Raw genomic sequence first — 22,778 nt, forward strand, 5'->3', positions numbered from 1 at the left:
TGGGAGATATGTTTTAGCCAATTTCTCATTAGTAGCTATGGAGAAAGAGGAATGGGGGTGTAAAAGAGGTGTGGCGGAGTATACGTGTGTAGGGCGCGGAGGATGGGTGTGTAGGGGGAGGGGCTGGCAGTATATAAAGGTTCCCCTGGATCCCATATGGCTCCTGGTCACAGTGATGTCTCCCAGAAAGGACGTGGAGCGGTTGATGCAGGTTCTCACTATGGCGCCCCTTACTGACTCCCAGTCTCCGGCCAGTCCTCCGCTCTCATCCCGGATGGTGGACGTCCCCTTACAGCTCTCCTATCAGAGGGGGTCGCCCGACACCCCAGCCGAGGAGCCCGACACCCAGGATACGCTGGAGGAGAACACAAGCCGTCGTGCCCAGGTGAGACGCCGCGGTGCACGCTGGGGGTTGTAGTGCTCCTCGCCCCATGCGGTAGGTGTCGCGCTGTCGCGTGCTGGAGTGTGTTGCCGCGCGACACCCAGCAGCGAGTGTGTCGCCTCCGCGCGACCACGACTACACACTCGCCGCTACGGTGTGTCTCGCGACAACGACACACTTGTCGCGTGACGACGACACACTCGCGTGCTGGAGTGTGCAGTGCGACACTCCGCGGCGAGTGTGTCGCGCGGATCTGTGGATGACGCACTGTGATGGGGGATCTGTGGATGACGCACTGTGATGGGGATCTGTGGATGACGCACTGTGATGGGGGATCTGTGGATGACGCACTGTGATGGGGGATCTGTGGATGACGCACTGTGATGGGGGATCTGTGGATGACGCACTGTGATGGGGGATCTGTGGATGACGCACTGTGATGGGGGATCTGTGGATGACGCACTGTGATGGGGGATCTGTGGATGACGCACTGTGATGGGGGATCTGTGGATGACGCACTGTGATGGGGTATCTGTGGATGACGCACTGTGATGGGATATCTGTGGATGACGCACTGTGATGGGGATCTGTGGATGACGCACTGTGATGGGGATCTGTGGATGACGCACTGTGATGGGGTATCTGTGGATGACGCACTGTGATGGGGATCTGTGGATGACGCACTGTGATGGGGATCTGTGGATGACGCACTGTGATGGGGGATCTGTGGATGACGCACTGTGATGGGGGATCTGTGGATGACGCACTGTGATGGGGGATCTGTGGATGACGCACTGTGATGGGGGATCTGTGGATGACGCACTGTGATGGGGGATCTGTGGATGACGCACTGTGATGGGGGATCTGTGGATGACGCACTGTGATGGGGGATCTGTGGATGACGCACTGTGATGGGGGATCTGTGGATGACGCACTGTGATGGGGTATCTGTGGATGACGCACTGTGATGGGGATCTGTGGATGACGCACTGTGATGGGGTATCTGTGGATGACGCACTGTGATGGGGTATCTGTGGATGACGCACTGTGATGGGATATCTGTGGATGACGCACTGTGATGGGATATCTGTGGATGACGCACTGTGATGGGGTATCTGTGGATGACGCACTGTGATGGGGTATCTGTGGATGACGCACTGTGATGGGGGATCTGTGGATGACACTGTTATGGATGATCCGCGCATGTGTGGACACAGTGTAAGGAGATTTCAGAAGATAAACAACCATCAGATCTCCTTACCCCTGAGGGCGCACGCGCAGTGTCCATGAGTCCACGCATGCGCACTGAGGGATAGGGAGTTCGGATGGTGGTTCGCTCTGCGAGCGATCCCTGGCCGATAGTGTGCCTGCGCACCCGTGATAGTGCGCTTGTGCTGAGGCGCACACCCCTTTCTCCAGCTGTTCGCTTCACCGAAAGTCACGTGGGGTATGGTATTTTCACGGGGTAGGGTTTTTTGATAGAACACCGGCTTGTTGTATTATCGCTGTGCTGATAAGCGAAAATATGAATATGTAATGGCATCTGGGCGGCAATGGGCCCCTCACTGACGTCGGGCCCCAGGCTACCGACCAAAACGCCCCTATTATAATCCGCCATTGAGTAAAGGCTTCTTATTCACATCACTTTTTTATTTTATTTTTTTAGAATTTTAGTTGCCGTCAGCGTCCTAAACGTAAATCAGTTGAAAGCAGCATTAAAATACATAAGATGGGCACAAAACTGATTTAACCCTATCACTACCGGAGGTTTTTTAATTTTTGCGTTTTAGTTTTTCTTCCTCATCTTCCTTGAGCCATAACTTTTTTATATTTTAGGTCACATTGCTGTATAAGGGCTTTTTTTTTGCGGAACAAGTTGTACGTTCCATTGCCCCCATTAATTATGGCATACAAGGTAGTGGGTAGGGTAAAAAAAAATTCAAATGTGGCAATTTTTGGGGAATAAAACGCAATTCCTCCACCGTCTTGCGGGTTTTGTTACCACGGCTTTTTATCTGCGCCACAACTAACCCATGCCCTTCGTCCTCTGGGTCAGTACGATTACAACAACACCCCATATGTATAGGTTTTTTATGTCTAAATAGTGTAAAAAAAAAATGAAACTTTGAAAGAAAAATATGGATTTCACCAAATTCTGACCCCCATAACTTTTTCATACGTACAGTATGTCTATTGAGCTGTATGGGGGCTCATTTTTTGCAGGACAATCCATAGTTTTTATTGATACCATTGTGGACTGTGTGTGACTTTTTGATCAAATTTTATTAAAAAGGCCATTCTCCGTATTTACATTTTTTTTTTAAATCTCTAAATAGTACGGGCGTTTTTGGTCAAGGTGATGCCCATGATGTTTATATTGATTGTTATTTGGGTATTTTTTATTATAGGGAAAGGGGCGTGAGTTAAACTTTTGTGTTTTTAACAATTTTTTTATTTTTTATAATTTCTAAGCTCGTATACATGCCTATAAATTCAGGTTTTTTTTTTAGTTCTTCATATTGTGCAATCAATTGTTCATTTCTTTTGTTGGCCTGCCATCTGGTGGCCAAAATAAGAATCGCAGCGTGAATACCGTCATCCTCGTCTGTGAGGCTTCAGCAGGGCTTGTGCCCCGGATGTTTTGTCCAGTGCCCCGGATGTTACGCTGGCCCCCACCTCCTTTGTACTTATTCCGCTACTTGCGGGCATGAGTTTAGTCACTTCGGTGTGCAATCCCGTCCTGCAGGACGTGATCCCGCGAGACCCGCCGCTGTAGGTCACGGGTCTCGTGCAGCTGGATGGGATTGCGCACCGTGATGGGGGGCGTGGCCCAGATTTTTTCATTCCCTAGCAACACTCCTGGTATTCAGAACAACTACTGACAACCCCGTTGGTTGCTTTCGGGTTTTTAACACATTAGATGCCGTGATCTCACTTGATCAACGGCATCTAAAGCCTTTAATTACCGCGGTTGTCATTATTGCTGGTCACAATAATTAGCCGCAGGTCTCTGCTGTTTGAAAAATACAATGTATGGTTGTCAGAAAATAGCTGCACTGATCAATAGCAACGTGGTGTCCGTAAACTATGGCACTAAAATCTGCCCTCCAAAAACCATATGGCGCTCCTTCTCTTCTGATACCCGCCATGTGCCCATACAACAATTTAAGACTACATATGGGGAGTTGTCGTGTTCAGAGGAAAATGCTTAATAACATTTGTGGTGCTTTCTCTCCCTTTACCCCTTGTGAAAATGAAAAATGGGGGCTTATGCATCATTTTATTGGAAAAAATGAAAACGTTCATTTTCACACCCAAGTGTTTCTAAATTCTATTAAAAGCCTGTGGGGTCAAAGTGATCAGTACACCCCTTAATACATTCTTTGAGGGGTGTAGTTTTTAAAATGGGGTCACTTTTTGGGGGATTCTACTGTAGGGGTACCTTTAGTGTGCCTTCTAATGTTACATGGCGCCCAAAAGTAATTCCAGCAAAATCTGCCCTCCAAAAAACCATCTGGTGCTCCTTCCCTTCTGCGCCCTGCCGTGTGCCCACACAACACCTGGAGTGCTGGAGGTTGCTGACCCCTGTCTTAGGCCATGTGACGATGACCGTGACATCATATGGCCTAGGAAAAGCTGGAGAAGGAGCGCCGGTGCCTTATTAAACAGCTGATGGGTGGGGGTCCCGGGTGTCAGACCCCTCCTGATCAGATACTGATGACCTGTCCAGAGTTACATAGCGGTGAATGAGCTGACTCCCTTTAACTTTTTGACCTGTAACCTTTTTATACCACTTTTTTAGAAGTTAGGGTGACAAAAATCACCCCAATACTGACCTGTTTAAAAAATATATATATTTTTCTTTGTGGCGTTCACCATAGGGAATAAGTGGGGTGGTCCTTTTAATTGGTTGGTTAAAGGGTTGTGGAAGAATCGTCGGTGGTCTGCCCATTCATCCAGACCTGTAAAGGGAAGAGGACTTACCTGCTTCCCGCTCCTTCTCCAGGCCTGCGATGCTCTGCGGGGATACCTTGATGTCAGCATCCGGTTTGACATCTCTGCAGCCGATCACTGGTTGCAGCGGTGTCACGAATCTCGATCCCCTTGCATCATGAGAAATGGTCACATGACACAATGGGATCTGCTCTCCGCTGCGGCCAGTGATCGACTGCGAGATGTCAAACCGAATGCTGACATTGAGATATCCCCGCAGACCGCATCGCAGGCCTGGAGAAGGAGCGGGAAGCAGGTAAGTCATCTATCCTTTACACAAGTCCGGGCGACTGGGGGCGTTCCGCGGTTTTTATGTCAGATTTCGTGCTTGCAACACAAAGGTGAAATGAGCTTGTAAGACATGAGCGCAGCGCGTCTGGATGTGCACGCCCGTCCAAAATCACATGGGAATATAGATCTGACGGGGCGGCCTCTGACAACTGTAACAAAACCTCAGAACTGGGTGACGTGAGCTCTGTCTCTAAACAAACGTTCCAAGATATCTGCTTAACCCCTCAAGGACCCATGACGTACATGTAAGTCATCTCTGGCCATGACTTAAGGACAAGAATAGGCATTTCTATAGGGGGTGCCGGCCGGGTGTGTTGCGGATCCGCAGTCTGCGGGTCTGCAACACACCATGGACGTGTGAATGGACCCTAAAGGGGATCAGACCCCCAAAAGCTGAAGTCCCAGAATGGGACAAAAAATAAAGTGAAAAAGAAAATATCCTTTTGCCAAAATAAAGGGAAAAAAAATAGGAAAAAAAAAAAAAAGTTGACATATTAGGTATCGCCGTGTCCATATCGACCGGCTCTATAAAAATATCACATGAACTAACCCCTCAGGACAACACCGTCAATAAAATAAAATAAAAACTGTGTTAAATAAACCATTTTTTTTGTCACCTTACATCACTAAAAGTGCAACACCAAGCGATCAAAAAGGCGTAAACAGCCCAAAATAGTACCAATCTAATCGTCACCTCATCCTGGAAAAAATGAGCCCCTACCTAAAACAATCGCCCAAAAAATAAAATAAACTATGGCTCAGAATACAGAGACAATAAAACATAGTTTTTTCGGTTTAAATAAATGCTGTTATTGTGTAAAACTTAAGTAAATAAAAAAAAGTATAAATATTAGGTATTGCCGCGTCCGTAACAACCTGCTCTTTAAAAATACCACATGACCTAACCCCTCAGGTGACCACTGTAAAAAAAAAAAAATTACAAAAAAATTGGTGTAAAAAAAAGCAATTTTTTGTCACCTTACATCACAAAAAGTGCAATAGAAAGCGGTCAAAAAGTCATATGCACCCCAAAATAGTGCCAATCAAACCGTCATCTCATCCCAAAGAAAAGCCCCTACACAACAGTCGCCTAAAAAATAAAAAAAACTACGGCTTTCAGGCTTTCAAAAATGGTTTGTTATATAAAACTGAAACAAACAACCAAAAAAAGTTGTCATGTTTGGTATTGTCGCGTCCGTAACAACCTGCTCTATAAAAATACTGCATGAGCTTACCTGTCAGATGAATGTTGTAAATAACAAAAAATAAAAATGGTGCCAAAACAGCTATTTTTTTGTTACCTTGCCTCACAAAAAGTGTAATATAGAGCAGTGGTGCCCAACCATTTTCCGTCTGAGGGCCGCACTAGACATCGTATACATTTTGTGGGCCAGAACCAGGTAGCTTTGCCTAAAAGAAATGCAAACACTGTGAGGGGGGCACGTGTGAGCATTACTACTGTGAAGGGGGCACTCTCTCTACTGCCAGTCACGGCTTAGACCACCGCTACCAGTGTCACAATTCCAACCAAGACCAGTGAACACCACTCATGTCCTGGCCTTCCCAAACAACAAGGAGGGGTTCCCTTCTTACCCCTCAAAGCCATGTACTGCTGGACCCCCTGCCACATGGATACCACTGGCCCTTCAGGATATCCCAACTCTCCTTACTAAGGTACCAGCGCCAGCCACACTAACAGGGGTAGCCCTCCTGAAACCACACTGCTCACACACAGACCACTGCCGCCTGTGCCCACCATTAAGGCCCCTTTCACATGGGCGAGTTTTCCACGTGGGTGCAATGCGTGAGGTGAACGCATTGCACCTGCACTGAATCCGGACCCATTCATTTCTATGGGACTGTGCACACGAGCGGTGATTTTCACGCATCACTTGTGCGTTGCGTGTAAATCGCAGCAAGCTCTATTTTGTGCGTTTTTCACGGAACGCAGGCCCCATAGAAGTGAATGGTGCTGCGTGAAAATCGCAAGCAAGTGCGGATGCGGTGCGATTTTCACGCACGGTTGCTAGGAGACGATCGGGATGGAGACACGATCATTATTATTTTCTCTTATAACATGGTTATAAGGGGAAATAATAGCATTCTGAATACAGAATGCATAGTAAAATAGCGCTGGAGGGGTTAAATTTTTTTTTAAATTTATTTAACTCACCTTAATCCACTTGTTCGTGCAACCGGCATCTCTTCTGTCTTCATCTGTGAGGAAAAGGACCTGTGGACATGTGTTGAGCGCAGTGACGTCACCAAAGGTCCTTTTCCTCACAGATGAAGACAGAAGAGAAGCCGGCTGCGCGAACAAGTGGATTAAGGCGAGTTAAATTATATATTTTTTTAACCCCTCCAGCCCTATTGTACTATGCATTCTGTATTCAGAATGCTATTATTTTCCCTTATAACCATGTTATAAGGGAAAATAATACAATCTACAGAACACCGATCCCAAACCGGAACTTCTGTGAAGAAGTCTGGGTTCGGGTCTGGGTACCAAACATGCCGATTTTTTCTCACGCGCATGCAAAACGCATTAAAATGTTTTGAACTCGGGCTGAAAAATCGCACATTTTCCCGAGACGCACCCACATCTTATCCAGGCCAAAAACATGACGCCCGTGTGAAAGAGGCCTAAGAGTCAGCCCTTCCTTCCTCCATACAGTCCGGTCACAAGGACCAGCACAGCGCACGAATACAGACACAGCACTTCCCCACCATAGAGAATTGTGAGCCCTCCACAGCACAGTAGGAGCCCAGCACTGCCCTTACAAACAACTACCCACGGGAACGACAGCGGTGAGAGACACGCACACAACACTGTACAGTCAGAGCTTATTACACTTACATTCCTTCCCTGATTTGCCTCGAGGTTCAGAATGGTACTGCGCCATTGCAGCCGCCCAGGCTGCGCGGGCCGCATCACACGGCTTAGCGGGCCGTAGGTTGGGCATCACTTATATAGAGCAACCAAAAATCATATGTACCCTAAAATAGTACCAACAAAACTGCCACCTTATCCCGTAGTTTCCAAAATGGGGTCACTTTTTTGGAGTTTCTACTCTAGGGGTGCATCAGGGGGGCTTCAAATGGGACATGGTGTAAAAAAAAACAGTCCAGCAAAATCTGCCTTCCAAAAACCGTATGGCGTTCCTTTCCTTCTGCGCCCTGCCGTGTGCACGTACAGCGGTTTATGACCACATATGGGGTGTTTCTGTAAACTACAGAATCAGGGTAATAAATATTGAGTTTTGTTTGGCTGTTAACCCTTGCTTTGTTACTGGAAAAAAAATGATTAAAATGAAAATTTTGCTAAAAAAAAAGTGAAATTCTGAAATTTCATCTATTTTCCATTAATTCTTGTGGAACACCTAAAGGGTTAACAAAGTTAGTCAAATCTGTTTTGAATACCTTGAGGGGTGTAGTTTCTAAAATAGGGCCATTCATGGGTGTTTCTATTCTGTAAGCCTCACAAAGTGACTTCAGACCGGAACTGGTCCTGAAAAAGTGGGGTTTTGAAATTTTCTGAAAAATTTCAAGATTTGCTTCTAAACCTTCTAACGTCCCCAAAAAATAAAATGGCTTTTACAAAATGATCTAAACATGAAGTAGACATATGGGGAATGTAAAGTAATAACTATTTTTGGAGGTATCACTATCTATTATAAAAAGTAGAGAAATTGAAATTTGCTAATTTTTCAACACTTTTGGTAAACAATCTCAGAACGGCCTGGATAAGTAAAAGCGTTTAAAGGTCATCACCACATAAAGTGACACATGTAAGACTTGCAAAAAATGGCCGGGTCCTGAGGTGGGTACATTTACGGCGGAGGTCCGGTCCCCAAACATGGAAAGCCTAACTTTTTAAATAGCAGAGACCCACGGCGCATGTATGCGATCAGCAGTCAGGAAGAGGAAGTCGCGCTCTTCCGCTCCGGTAACAGCATTTCCCGGCTGAGACCGGGGAACCTGTTACACTCTAATAGTCTGAACCATGAAGCAAGCTTCCGAGCCTATTAGATGACTCTACCAATACAGGCCACTAGGTGGCAGCATTGTATTGGTATAGTGCAAATGAAGTCTTCAATGGTGTCTATATAGCCATCAATGAAGACAATGGGCAATCTAATGATTACCAGTTATTGTCACCCAAGGTGACTTAAGAAAAGTAAAAGAGAAGTTTTTACAAATATAAAAAAAAAAAAAAAGTTGAAATCGGGGGTGATTTCCTTAAAATTAAAAATACTTCAACAACAAAAAAAATAAACATCATGGGCATCGCCGCGTGTGACAATGCCCATACAATTAAAATGTCGCAAAATGAATGGCATACAGCAAATGGCGTAACGGGAAAGAAAATGAAAATAGCCAATTTGCCATTTTTTGCCACTTCAACTACCCAATTTTTTTTTATAAAGTGATCAAAAAGTCGCAGACACTTCAAATTAGGATCACTGAAAAGAACAGATCGTCGCGCAAAAAATGAGCCCTCACCCAGCCCCGTACACATAACTACAAAAAAAGTTATAGGGGTCAGAATATGGTTGGAAGAAATTTTTATTTATTTTTTTCCTCAAAGGTTTCAATTTTTTTGGGGGTATTAAAGCGCAAGAAAAATTATACAAGTGCGGTATCGTTGTAACCGTACTGACCTGGAGAATGAAGATAACAGGTCAATTTTACCGCATAGTGTACAGTGTAAAAAAATTTACAAATAAAAACCTTTTTCCCAATTCTACCCCATTTGGAATTTTATAAGCCCTCATAAGGCTATGTGAATGGGAAAATAAAAAACTTTGAACTATGGGAAGGTGGGGAGTAAAAAATGAAAATGGAAAATCTCAGGGTCCTTAAAGGGATAATTAGGAATTTTGACACAAGTGAATCTTTTGATAGATGGGGGGCGCCCTCCACCGCCTGGTGCCGTGTTCGCACTATGAACTTGCTGACCGCTGTTATTACACTTCACAGGGTCGATGGCGGTGGCTGAAACGTGCGAGAGATCTGTGTCACACTCACAAATGCCTGGTGATCGCAACGGCGATCAGTCTCATCGTTGGCGTGGTCCTTGGAGTTATCTTCTCTTGTGTTATCGGTGAGACTTTCTATGAATGTTGTACATTACATATCACCTGACACCTATGGAAATGAGCCTGACTAACAGAGGGGGCCCAGGCAGGAGTTATGATGGGGTAGGAGTGAGACATGGTCCATAGACAGGTTTCTATTGCCAACGACCCCTGGTACCCCCACCAGGCAGCAGAACAAAGGGGCCATGGCCACTCAACCAACTGAACTTGACTTCCACGAGCAGGACATCAAGGGAAAAGTGCTTGTCAATTGTGGCAGACCCCGTTGCACATTTTGTCCTAAGAATTGCTTACCAGTTTAAAGTCCCACCATACTTTCTGCATTTTTCTGCCATCCCAAGATAAGTGGCGCCTGAGGAGGACCTTTACATGATATTTGTCTCCTAGGCCCCTGCCCTCCTGAATCTCCCTCCTGCCCCAATAAGTGGATGAGGTCTGAAGGGAAATGCTACTTTATATCCCGGGAAACCAACGACTGGAACTCCAGCCTGGAATTCTGCCGATCAGAAGGAGGAACGCTGCTGACCACAGATGATGAGACCCAGGTAACAGGAGACGTGGGGGGTTGCATGAAGTGATGACACTGCTGGACTCGACAGCCGGTTTCCGATGCTGTATTAGTGGCATTGCTGTGTGTACACATCAGTCTACAGAAGGTGCAGTTGGCGCCATCTTCTGGTGGTCATTTGTAAAGTCCTGCTGTACATCTCCCATCTGTAATTCTTTGTTGGGGGTTGGATATGGTGGCTGCCCTCAGAGCTGCTTGGCCCATTTTCTGTTGGTGGGGGTGGGTTGTTAGATCCTCATGACTGAGTCAGATCTACCTGGTCTCTACAGTATCTATGAAGGAAGAGGGTCAGATGCCCTTGGTTCCTCTTCTGCTGTGGGGGGGAAGGGGGCATCAGATCTGCTTGGCCTCACCTGTGATGTGGAGAGGGGGAGGTCAGATTCATTAGGCCTCTGTGGGTTGGGGGGAGTGTCAGAACCACTTGGTCCCATTTCTGTTAGGGGGCCACGGATGGATGAGGGGCGTTACACCACTCTGTATGACACGCTTGTTTTTCTTCACAGAAAGATATAAAGACTCTCTATGACCTGACCGGGGACTACTGGGTCGGCCTGAAAAAGGAAGGAGGAGAGTGGAAGCAGATGGATGGTTCAGTGTGGACGGGACCCATAGAGTAAGTGACCATAAGAAGTGAGACGGCTGCATCGTCTCGTGGGGTAACTGGCCCATCGCTCAACCTGACCGGCCCTGCTGGGGATAAGGAAGGCAGCACGGGATCTTCATTGCCGAGTGGAGGGAAAACCTTACTCCATGGTGATCATATCCAGTGGCACAACGTTTTGGCCTCAGTGAAACCTTGCCTCACGAGATGTCATCGCTGTGGATTAAAGTTTTCCTTCTACTTGGTGATGAAGACCATGTGCTGCCTTCATTTACCTTTTTTGATCGTTCATTGGGAGTCAGTGGACATTGGGAGTGCTGTCTGATTTGATTGTCTTAATATTTGGCCTTACTGGTGAGTCAGACCAAGGCCTTGTGCACGTGTCCGTGTTCCTGTGTCCATTCTGCAAATTGTACAACATGTCCTGTTCTGGTGTGCAAAATGCGAACCATGGAAGTCAATTGGTTGTTAAAAAAATGCGGACTGCGCATGGACTGTATCTGTATTTTGCAGATCTTGAAAGCTGCCATATTGGACCACGGGCAAATTTTACAAATGAGAAGGGGGTCATGTAGCATCTGAGAGTTAACCCTTTCTCACCCTCATTTAATATGACTTTCCACCAAGCCGCAGTCCAGAACAATATTGTAATTCCCGCTCTGGACTGTAGCGGTCTCTTAAGACGGTATTACACCAGACGATTGTCGGCCAGATCATTGCTGACCAGGAACGCTCATTAGCGATAATCTGCCTGTGTAATACTGCTGCCGATTACCCGATGGAGGAGCAATTGCAATCTTTCAACAGGATAAAAAAAAAAAATTGCTGGTGGCTAATCGTGGTCTACTGCTGGCAATGATCCTGTATGAGATGGCATACTGTGGAGGAGATCACCGCATGTAATAACAGTAACTACAAGCAGGCGATTGCCAGGCAGGAGCACTTCCTTTCTTACAATCGCCTGGACGGTCTTCCGGTGTAATACAGCCTCACCAGGAACGCGTTTCTCTCTCCGCTCTAGCATTGTCCTTCCATAGTAGTAGTTTTTGAAAAACCGTTTCCACTCCTGATTGGTGATGGATCATGTTGTGTTACTGACCACATCTTCTCCGTCTCTCGTAGGTATGATGATCCCCGGAGAAGCTGCTGCTTGTTGAATTCTGGGAATTATTTGGCCATAGACTGTACAGCTTCTAGATACTGGATCTGTGTGAAGTCGGTGGGATCAGTAACGCAGGGAGCACAGACCGTGACCAATCTGTACAGAGACCGGCTGGGATCACTGCAATGACTTGCCATGATGGCCGCAGGGTCGCCTCTCTGTATGCTTACCGGCCGGGATGGCCGCAGGGTCGCCTCTCTGTATGCTGACCGGCCGGGATGGCCGCAGGGTCACCTCTCTGTATGCTTACCGGCCGGGATGGCCGCGGGGTGGCCTCTCTGTATGCTGACCGGCCGGGATGGCCGCGGGGTCGCCTCTCTGTATGCTGACCGGCCGGAATGGCCGCAGGGTCACCTCTCTGTATGCTGACCGGCCGGGATGGCCGCGGGGTCGCCTCTCTGTATGCTGACTGGCCGGGATGTCCGCGGGGTCGCCTCTCTGTATGCTGACCAGCTGGGATGGCCGCAGGGTCGCCTCTCTGTATGCTGACCGGCCGGGATGGCCGCAGGGTCGCCTCTCTGTATGCTGATCGGCCGGGATCACTGCACAGTCAATGATTTTAGAGTTAGAAAACGTATCCTTTCATGTGACACATCAGGCTTTGGAGAGGAGGCAGGACGTCTTCTTTAGACTTTGAGGAGACAGCACACGTCCGCCCCCCACCACCATTCTGAGCCCTGACCCTGTTACAGCACTGAGCTCCTCGTAGGATCCGTGATCCAGAGAAATAACTGCACACGTTCTGTACGACCACGAGCTGAGTGCGGTCAAGATTTTATTTGATGAAATTGATTAGATTTTTATTCTTTTTATATTATACTTTAACCGATTGATGACATCAGTCTTACATGCTGGGTCTTTATAGATGTTGCCCGCTCAACAGTCGCCTGGTGCCTGCTATTTTACAATTGTTGAATGGATTTTTAACCCCTCAGAGGCCGTGTTCAATTGTGATTACGCTATTTGTGTGCCTTCTGAAGACTGAGGCCTGCCACAGCACTGTTCCTACCTGGCCCTGCTCGTGGCGTACACTGATTCTCCCATAGACTGCAGTAGTAAGTCATTGCAGTCTATGGTGCAAATGATTGCTTGTTAAAGTCTTCTAGGAGGACTTAAAAGAGATGTATTGGAAAAAAATAAAATATTAAAATTATAAAAAATAAATAGAATTATCCTTTCCACATCGCAAAATGCCTGAACTAATTAAATACCCAAGTATTCATCCTGAACAGTGTACCCGAAAGCAATCAGAATGGCCGATTTGCCGTTGTTTGGTCGGTCCACCTAGCATACATTTTTTTAATAAAAAGTGATCAAGAAGTCCCCCCCCCAAAATGAGTAAAAACTACAAGATTAGCCATAAAAAACGAGCCTTCATGCAGCTCCGCAGATATTCCAACCGCCATAACTTTAGATTTATATGATGACGATGCAAATAAAAAAAAAAAATTTTTTTTTTAAGTATTCAAATACAAAAACGATACGACTGTGGTATTGCTGTAATCGTACTGACCCGGAGCGAGAACTTAACATGTCAGTTACCTCATGGGGATGCTGTAAAAACAATACCCATATGTGGCGAAACCGACCTCGCCACTGGGTTTTGGAGAGGACTGGCTGCTGGCCTCTTGCCCCAGGATTATGGGCCATATGCTAACTTTTGAACCCCTGGTCTGATTCATGCCATTTTTTAATATGTTGTTCCCCTGAATGGATTGATTGTGAATATGTAATTTTTATGTGAATGTGATGTATGGTTTTAGAGTTATGAAAGTTGGGTAGAAAGTATGTTTAACTGTATGTATAATTGAGTCTCCTCTCAGGATAAGGGGAGGGAATATGCTGGGTGTGTTTCTATTGTCCCATTGTGTGTTTAAAATGGTGATGTCTGTTCTGTTGTCCTCACATGTGTATTGGCGATCTCCCTTTGTCCTCAGAGATAATTGGATTGCTCTTCAGGTTGTCTGGACAGAGAGGAGGAAACCATGATGCATTGTAGGGATATGTTGTCCTATGTCACAATCTTCATTCTGGTCCTCTGGGGGCGTGAACGATTGGTTGCTGTAGTTACATTGTATGTGTTGTAATATACTGATTGGTTGTATTTCAAACCCCTGTGGGCAGTACTATGTTTGTTTTTTGTGAATAAAAGAGGCTGTACTTCAAGTACAGCCAGAACACTGTTTGACCCTCAACACGGAGCCTTGTCTCGTTATTGGGGGGATTCACTGTATGCTGTTAGAGGACCGATTGCCAGGATTGTATGCTTTTCCTGTTCGTCTGCTAGCAGCTATTCGTGAGGTTCCAGTTTGGAGTGTTACTTTGTATCCAGTTCGGGAGGTTGGTGTCCTGCAGTAGCTGTGCCTGTCTCTCAGAAAGGGGCTTATCGCCTAAACGGATTTTAACCCCTTGTCTGGTCCGTTACATTGGTGGCAGCAGTGGGATCGTTCCTACAGCCAGGACAGCTACAGGAGACACCATTTCTGTGGATTCTACAATTTAAGGACAACGCATGTCTCAGTACAGCGACCCTAAAAGCACCAGGATGGAACCAGCAGTGTTATACGAGGAGGAGGACCTGGATGGCCGGGATGCATTAAGGAAAGGCATCTGGTACCAGGCCCTGGATAATCTACAATACCAGCGGGGTGAGAGTCTCCCCAGTGAAGAGCAGCGGTTGCAGAAGCAAGTGGCCCTCCCTTCCTGGGAGAGCAGCCCCTGGAGGAATGGGTGAAGGAACTAGAGCACCGGGTATGGCAGGAGCTATGGCTGGAGGATGCCTACCAGGCGCTTTGGTGGTATATGGCACAGTATATACCCTGGACAGCCGAACATGACAAGCCAGAGGGAGAGGAGTTTTATGGTCCTGGCTTGTTATGGGAGTCCTTTGCAGAGCCTGACTTCGGGAGCCCTGCACAGTCCAGACTTCAGGACATTTTTTATGAGAGGGAGGCTAGGTATGAGTGGGATGACCCCCATGAAGTAGAGCAAGACCTGGCTCACCTAGCAACCCTGGAGTGGGAACTGGAGCAGGACTACCGAGATCTCTTCCACTCCATTGAGAAGGCTCAGCAGGACGGTAAGGTGACAGACCCAGATCCAGACTCATTCAGCTGGGCAGATATTGTAGAATGTTACTGGGAAGGACCCCAGGTGGCCGGTAGAGATGGGACCGAGTTCTCTCCGCCGGTCCTGCAGGGAATTGGGAGCCCAGTCTCCATTCCCCAGCGGCAGTGTGAAGTGCAGGGAGAGGAGAGCAGCGTCCTCCCTCCCCAGCGGCAGGCGGAGTTACCGGGGGCAGAGACAGTCGGTCCTGTCCCCCAGCGGCAGAGTGTCCAGCAGGGAATAGAGAGCCCAGTCTCCTTTCCCCAGCAACAAGACACTGTATTGGGAGCGGAGACGGTCAGTCGCCCTCCCCAGCGGCTGGAAGTATGTATGGGAGAGGAGCTCATTACCCCCTCTCCCCAGCGGCAGCTTAACGCACCAGGGGGAGACAGTAAGCCCCACAACAGTGCAGATGGGACCGTGGTCTCTGCACTTACAGCACAGGGGGTAGAGACAGTCGGTCTCCCCCTCCAACAACCAGGCTCCAACCAGGCTTCTTCCGTGGTAGCGCTGGCACCAGGGCAGAGTACCGCTGATCCCTGCCCACAAAGCAACCTCCACTCCAAGCCAGGGAGCAACACAGAGACTGGGAGTACCAGCTTCCAACATAACCTTGGTGGACTCACTGGACAGAGACAGGCTACTAAAGTCAACAGGTCCAGTATTTGGTTGTGGGTGGGCTGCCAGACTAACTCAGGTACCGACCGGCGTGAGGTCAGGTATCTGGTTAGTCTTCCCTGGGGGGGGGGGAGATGTGTGGCGAAACCGACCTCGCCACTGGGTTTTGGAGAGGACTGGCTGCTGGCCTCTTGCCCCAGGATTATGGGCCACATGCTAACTTTTGAACCCCTGGTCTGATTCATGCCATTTTTTTATATGTTGTTCCCCTGAATGGATTGATTGTGAATATGTAATTTTTATGTGAATGTGATGTATGGTTTTAGAGTTATGAAAGTTGGGTAGAAAGTATGTTTAACTGTATGTATAATTGAGTCTCCTCTCAGGATAAGGGGAGGGAATATGCTGGGTGTGTTTCTATTGTCCCATTGTGTGTTTAAAATGGTGATGTCTGTTCTGTTGTCCTCACATGTGTATTGGCGATCTCCCTTTGTCCTCAGAGATAATTGGATTGCTCTTCAGGTTGTCTGGACAGAGAGGAGGAAACCATGATGCATTGTGGGGATATGTTGTCCTATGTCACAATCTTCATTCTGGTCCTCTGGGGGCGTGAACGATTGGTTGCTGTAGTTACATTGTATGTGTTGTAATATACTAATTGGTTGTATTTCAAACCCCTGTGGGCAGTACTATGTTTGTTTTTTGTGAATAAAAGAGGCTGTACTTCAAGTACAGTCAGAACACTGTTTGACCCTCAACACGGAGCCTTGTCTCGTTATTGGGGGGATTCACTGTATGCTGTTAGAGGACCGATTGCCAGGATTGTATGCTTTTCCTGTTCGTCTGCTAGCAGCTATTCGTGAGGTTCCAGTTTGGAGTGCTACTTTGTATCCAGTTCGGGAGGTTGGTGTTCTGCAGTAGCTGTGCCTGTCTCTCAGAAAGGGGCTTATCGCCTGAACGGATTTTAACCCCTTGTCTGCTGAAACGGTCCGTTACACCATAATACTGTGGTGGAATAGTTCCCCCCCCCCCCCCCACCCCCCCAATTCCAGTCCATATGTATTTTTAAGCTTTCCACTGTATCACATGCCGTATACAATGGTGCTATTAGAAAGAGCAATTCGTTCTGCAAAAATAAAAAAAACAGGCCCACCTAGGGCTTTCTGAACGGATCAATTAAGTTATGGCCGATATCAGGGGGTCTGCTCCGGCACTTACCTGGGTCTGATTTATGGAGGTGTTCCTGTGCCAACCGGACCCCTGATGCAATGGAGGAAACCTACCTGTGCCTGTAATATCTGTGTATACTAATAAAAGGTCTGTGCACATGGCGCCTTTCTATGGTCGGTCTCCTGTTTCTTTGAGCATCTGATATCTGTGCACCTGCCGGACATGGACCTGAGGTGTGACACCAGCATGAAGATCCGTATAAGAAGGGGTGGAAGGGGTGGGAGCAGTGAGTTATAAAGGAGCCATGAATCTTGTGTTTTATCCTTCTGGGAAACGTTGCACTGCAGTCTCACCTACCAGCGGAGGAGAGGTGGGAACTTCCAGGATGGAGAAGCAGACAGCAGTCCATAGTGTGGACGGTGCTGACCTCTAGTGGCCAAATGAGGTTCTGTATTTAATACTGTTTTACACTGACGATTGTGAGAGAGAGATTTTATTTATATACAGTGGATATAATAGGCCCTAATTTATTTCCACTTTCACACTACACAAGGCTTTTCAACATACAGTGGATATATAAAGTCTACACACTCCTGATAAAATGTCAGGTTTCTGTGCTGTAAAAAAAAGAGACCACGATAAATCATTTCAGAACTTTTTCCACCTTTAATGTGACCTATAAACTGTACAACTCAATTGAAAAACAAACTGAAATCTTTTAGGGGGAGGGAAGAAAAAAAAAAAAATATATAATAATGTGGTTGCATAAGTGCGCACACCCTCTTATAACTGGGGATGTAGCTGTGTTCAGAATGAAGCAATCACATTCACAATCCTGTTACATAGGAGTCAGCATACATCGGCCATCATGTAAAGTGCCTCTGATTAACCCTAAATAAAGTTCAGCTGCTCTAGTTGGTCTTTCCTGAAATTTTCTTAGTCGGATCCCACAGCAGAAGCCATGGTCCACAGAGAGCTTCCAAAGCATCAGAGGGATCTCATTATTAGAAGGTATCAGTCAGGAGAAGGGGACAAAATAATTTCCAAGGCATTAGATATACCATGGAACACAGTGAAGACAGTCATCATCAAGTGGAGAAAATATGGCACAACAGTGACATTACCAAGAACTGGACGTCCCTTCAAAACTGATGAAAAGACGAGAAGAAAACTGGTCTGGGAAGGACTAAGAGGCCGACAGCAACATTAAAGGAGCTGCAGGAATATCTGGCAAGTACTGGCTGAGTGATACATGTGACAACAATCTCCCGTATTCTTCATATGTCTGGGCTATGGGGTAGAGTGGCAAGACGAAAGCCTTTTCCTTTGAAGAAAACCATCCAAGCCCGGCTACATTTTGCAAAAACACATCTGAAGTCTCCCAAAAGCATGTGGGAAAAGGTGTTATGGTCTGATGAAACCAAGGTTGAACTTTTTGGCCATAATTCTAAAAGATATGTTTGGCCCAAAAACAACACTGCACATCACCAAAAGAACACCATACCCACAGTGAAGCATGGTGGTGGCAGCATCATGCCAAGGGGCTGTTTTTCTTCAGCTGGAACTGGGGCCTTAGTTAAAGGGGTTATCCCATCTTAGGCAATTCGCTTGGATATGCCCCCATTGTCTGATAGGTGCGGGTCCCAGAGGTAGGACCCATACCTACAAGGAGAACGGAGCGGAGAAAGTGGAGGAGGGCGCACTGCGCATGTGAAGCTGCCCTCCATTCATTTCTATGGAGCCACCGAAAATAGCCGAGCGCTGGATCGGCTATTTCCGTTGGCCCCATAGAAATGAATGGGAACGGTGGCCGCGCATGCGCCCGGGAGAGGGCGGGGAGCTGCGCCTGGTGGTGGACGGACCCTGTGAAACCAGCCTCCAGCCACAACTCTCCTTGGCTCCATTCTCCTTGTAGGTGCAGCGATATCCTAGCGATATGCCCCCATTGTCTAAGATGAGATAACCCCTTTAAGCTAGAGGGAATTATGAACAGTTCCAAATGGCAGCCGCCAGCGTGCAGCGCTTCCTGCTATGTACCTCAGTAGAACTGCACACAAGGCTCCTCCTCTCCGCTGCAGGCTCCGGACCCGCTTTCCTGCACTGTCGCAGGCGGCAGCAGCTTCAGTTGCACCTTGTAGGAGCCACATGCGTCCTGTTTCTTGGGTTCGTCCACGTCCCTGATTCCACCTTCTCTCCAATTCTGGCCAGGCACCACCTTTATAAGGGCGCTTCCCCCTTCCTGTGATGCCTGAGCAATATTGTAGTTTTCTACAGCGACGGTTCCAGCTCGTAGTTCATGTTGTTATCCTGCTTCCGACCTTAGCCTGTATCCTGACCTCGTCTCTGCCTGATCCTCCTGTACCTCGCTGCTCTCAAGTGTATGATTCCCATTGTCGACCTCGCCTCTGTCTGCTGTTCAGCTTGTTACACCTGCTGCACCTGAGCTATTCAGCTCTGCTGTTCTAACAGCTCCAGCTCTGCTTAATCACTAACTCGGCTCTGCTTCATCTAACTCTGCTGCTGCACTTCTTCCATCCAGTGACAGCTCGCTCCACCTGCCTGTATCCCCACTGCTTGCCCCGGGGCGTTGTGGCCTGCTCGGCCAGCTGCCACTTAACCAGGACCACTCTTCCTGTAGCGCCCTGGTGTCTCCCCTGCAGCTATGACCAGCTTCCGCATCTTGGAGCGGGATAAAGGGTGAAGACCAGGGGAACACTTAGATTCCGCTCCCAAGTTTGGCCCAAAGCCAAACCGGTAAGTGGCACAGCGGGTCCACACCCGTTGGAGCGTTACAACCAGCCAATATTGGCACAAAACCTTCAGGCTTCTGCTAGAAAGCTGAACATAAAGAGAAACTTCATCTTTCAGCATGACAACGACCCAAAGCATACATCCAAATCATCAAAGGAATGGCTTCACCAGAAGAAGATTAAAGTTTTGGAATGGCCCAGCCAGAGCCCAGACCTGAATCTGATTGAAAATCTGTGGGGTGATCTGAAGAGGGCAGTGCCCAGGAGATGCCCTCGCAATCTGACAGATTTGGAGGGTTTTTGCCAAGAAGAGTGGGAAAATCTTGCCAAGTCAAAATGTGCTATGCTGATAGACTCCTACCCAAAAATACTGAGTGCTGTAATAAAATCAAAAGGTGCTTCAACAAAGTATTAGTTTAAGGGTGTGCACACTTATTTTATTTTTATATTTTTTCTTCCCTCCACCTAAAAGATTTCAGTTTGTTTCTCAATTGAGTTGTACAGTTTATAGGTCACAAAAAAAGTTCAGACATTATTTATCTTTGTCTCATTTTTTTTACATCACAGAAACCTGACATTTTAACAGGGGTGTGTAGACTTTTTATATCCACTGTGTGTGTATATATATAAGCAATTATTGAATGCTTTACTAGATTATGAGTCTAGATTCTTCTGCAGGTAGAATGAAGTCTCACAATATCCTAATACTACATCTCAATATGGAGATGATCAATTAATCATTTATTTATTCGCCAATCTAGATGGTATAATTTCACCCACACTATCAAATTAGTCTTAATAAAATGAAATATCATTTTCTGTGTCTCTTACCAAGTCCTAGTAGGAATCTCACTTCTGCTCCTAGGAAAGCTGGGTGGTCCATCATAGCGCATCTCACCATGGCTTTCATCTTGATAGACCTCTCTAGAGATCTCCACTTGTTTTGTTTTTTTTCTCCTCCCTCTGTGTATGGCTTATGATCCCAAACTTATCAGTTAGACACACCTTCCTAGTTTGGAACTTTCCAATCATTGTCGGATGGGCGTGACCATTGATAAAAAATGTGACATCATAACCCTACCCAGAATGCACTTTTGCTACTGTTGTAATGTCACCTACTGATACCTAGGTGGCACTGCTGTATAAGCTATTTGCATCATAGTATAAAGGGTTAACTTATGTAAGTCTGAATAAAATGTATTTGATACATTTGACCTTAGAAGCTTTAGTTCAAAGCTATAGGGATTAATTCTGACACTTGTAGCAATTAGAGACAGACCTCTAGGCGTCTCTCTGAATGTTTCTCACACTGTTGATTTATGGATCATAATGATATGAATGGCCTTGTTTTCTCACAGAGATATCCGTACCTCCTTTCATACCAAAGACACAAATCTTTACAGACACTCTTTTAGAGACAAATATTCTCCTAATGAGAAATATATATAATATACTGGATACATGTTGTCTTCGCAACATATAACAATATAATATAAAATAATATATATATATGTCCTACTGATTTGTCTTATGCTAAGGACTAACTAAGGCTCATAAAATGAATACATACATATTATATATTTTGCTTAATTAATAAGCAGGCATCATCTGATTCCGACGTTAGACGCCGGTGGGCGGAGACTTCACCATGGGAGCCACCGAGGAGGAGCCTGGGCGGCGATGCGGGCAGCAATTGCTATGTAATGATGCAAGAGTGTGCGGTCGTGGACGCAGTTTTTGAAGCGGTCAGCACACATGACCGCTTTGATGACGTCACAAAATACCGCGGTTATTAGGAAACAGCAATATCGCCATATCGCTGTTTCTTAATACCGTGGTATACCGCTAACGCCGGTATATTGACCAACCCTATGCTGTACATGTACAGCGCTGGGCGGGTGTTTAAAGATGGCGCATGCTCCTGTGCGCTGCGGGCGCCATAGCCGTGGGTGGCCAGCCGCCTGCTTCTTATAGCAGACACTCGCGGCCCATGTCCGCAACCGGCAGTAATGCAGATCGCAGACATTTAACCCCTCAGATTCCGTGGTCAATCCTGATCACGGTATCTGAGCGCGCTGAAACAGAAAGTGCACACTTTCGGTTATGCTCCGGCTCCCCCGATCGGAGGAGCCGGAGCGTGTGTGCAGCGGCCCCTGTCTTTTTGAATGACAGGAGGCTGCTGCATAGTGTTTCCTATGGAGCCCTTGCCTGTAATAAGGCTCCATAGGAAAGTAGTAAAATCATCATAGACTCCAATGCAAGTGCATTGGAGTCTATGATAATAGCAATCAGATGATTGAAAAAAGTGTAAAAAAAAAATACATTAGAAAACATAAAAATTTAGAAAAATACAAAAAAATAAAAAAAATACACATCATGGGTGTCGCAATGTGCGAAAACGCCCATAGTATAAAAATATAGTCCCCATATGGCTAACAGCAAAATGGAAAAAAGCATCCAAATGGCCAATTCGCAGTTTTTGGTCGCTTTATTTTCTACAATAAATTAAATAAAAAGTGATCAAAAAGTCATACGCACCCAGAATGGTATCAATGAAAAGTTCAGATTGCCCCACAAAAAATGAGCCCCATTACAGCTCCGTACACATAATTACAAAAAGTTATAGGGGTCAATATATGGCGACCAAAAAAAACAGATTTTTTTCCCACTTTTTAATTTTTTTTCTCTATCAAAACGCAAGAAAAACTATACATATAAGGTATTGCCGGATTCGTAATTACATGTAGAATAAAAGTAACTGGTCAGTTTTATCGCACATCGATAATAATTTTATGGGAGAAATACTTCATTTTTTGTAAAAAAATTTTAAGTGCCGACACTTGTAGAACACAGGACATGTACACAGCTGAGCCCCATTATTCTGAGCAGCATCTAGACGGGCTGGAGTGACTCCATATGGTCCTGGCAGTTTGTCACAGGTCTGTGGAGCCATGCTGACTGCATCCCACAGCTGCTGGAGGGGGCGTGGGGGGTCCATAGAGCGGACACGACCATGGACGGGGTCCCACAGATGATCAA

The 22,778-nt window shown here is 46.5% G+C and overlaps 2 protein-coding genes and 1 long non-coding RNA gene across 4 annotated transcripts in view; 2 read left to right on the top strand and 1 right to left on the bottom strand.

Moving 5' to 3' along the window:
- On the top strand, positions 1–12,345 carry LOC120997095 (C-type lectin domain family 2 member B-like). 2 transcript variants are annotated; one of them, XM_040427036.1, is made up of 5 exons: positions 1–46; positions 9,499–9,770; positions 10,153–10,310; positions 10,837–10,946; positions 12,057–12,345. In XM_040427036.1, the coding sequence occupies exons 2-5, from the start codon at positions 9,572–9,574 to the stop codon at positions 12,223–12,225; spliced, it is 636 nt and encodes a 211-aa protein (XP_040282970.1). In that variant the 5' UTR covers positions 1–46; positions 9,499–9,571; the 3' UTR covers positions 12,226–12,345. The 2 variants fall into 2 exon arrangements, with proteins under 2 accessions (XP_040282970.1, XP_040282971.1); XM_040427037.1 differs by having other exon boundaries at positions 2–43; positions 9,496–9,770.
- Positions 9,496–22,778, top strand: part of LOC120997096 (C-type lectin domain family 2 member B-like) — a 28,783-nt gene continuing 15,500 nt past the window's right edge. The window contains exon 1 of the mRNA XM_040427038.1: positions 9,496–9,571. The gene's annotated coding sequence lies outside the window, so the exon portion shown is untranslated. The remainder of the gene's footprint in view (positions 9,572–22,778) is intronic.
- The window catches only part of LOC120997100, a 26,272-nt gene continuing 15,675 nt past the window's right edge, over positions 12,182–22,778 (bottom strand). The window contains exons 2-3 of the long non-coding RNA XR_005778085.1: positions 12,451–12,610; positions 12,182–12,250 (exon numbers count right to left, since the gene is read on the bottom strand). This is a non-coding gene — a long non-coding RNA (uncharacterized LOC120997100). The remainder of the gene's footprint in view (positions 12,251–12,450; positions 12,611–22,778) is intronic.

The sequence above is a fragment of the Bufo bufo genome, chromosome 4 (genome assembly GCF_905171765.1).
Source record: "Bufo bufo chromosome 4, aBufBuf1.1, whole genome shotgun sequence".
Lineage (NCBI taxonomy): Eukaryota > Metazoa > Chordata > Amphibia > Anura > Bufonidae > Bufo > Bufo bufo.

Bases quoted from the DNA above. Each gene is read 5' to 3' on its own strand.
- LOC120997095 (XM_040427036.1), top strand. From the start codon at position 9,572: ATGGGGGGCGCCCTCCACCGCCTGGTGCCGTGTTCGCACTATGAACTT. The intron at 10,311-10,836 runs GTAACAGGAGAC...TTTTCTTCACAG, and splicing joins CCACAGATGATGAGACCCAG to AAAGATATAAAGACTCTCTA. The intron at 10,947-12,056 runs GTAAGTGACCAT...CGTCTCTCGTAG, and splicing joins GTGTGGACGGGACCCATAGA to GTATGATGATCCCCGGAGAA.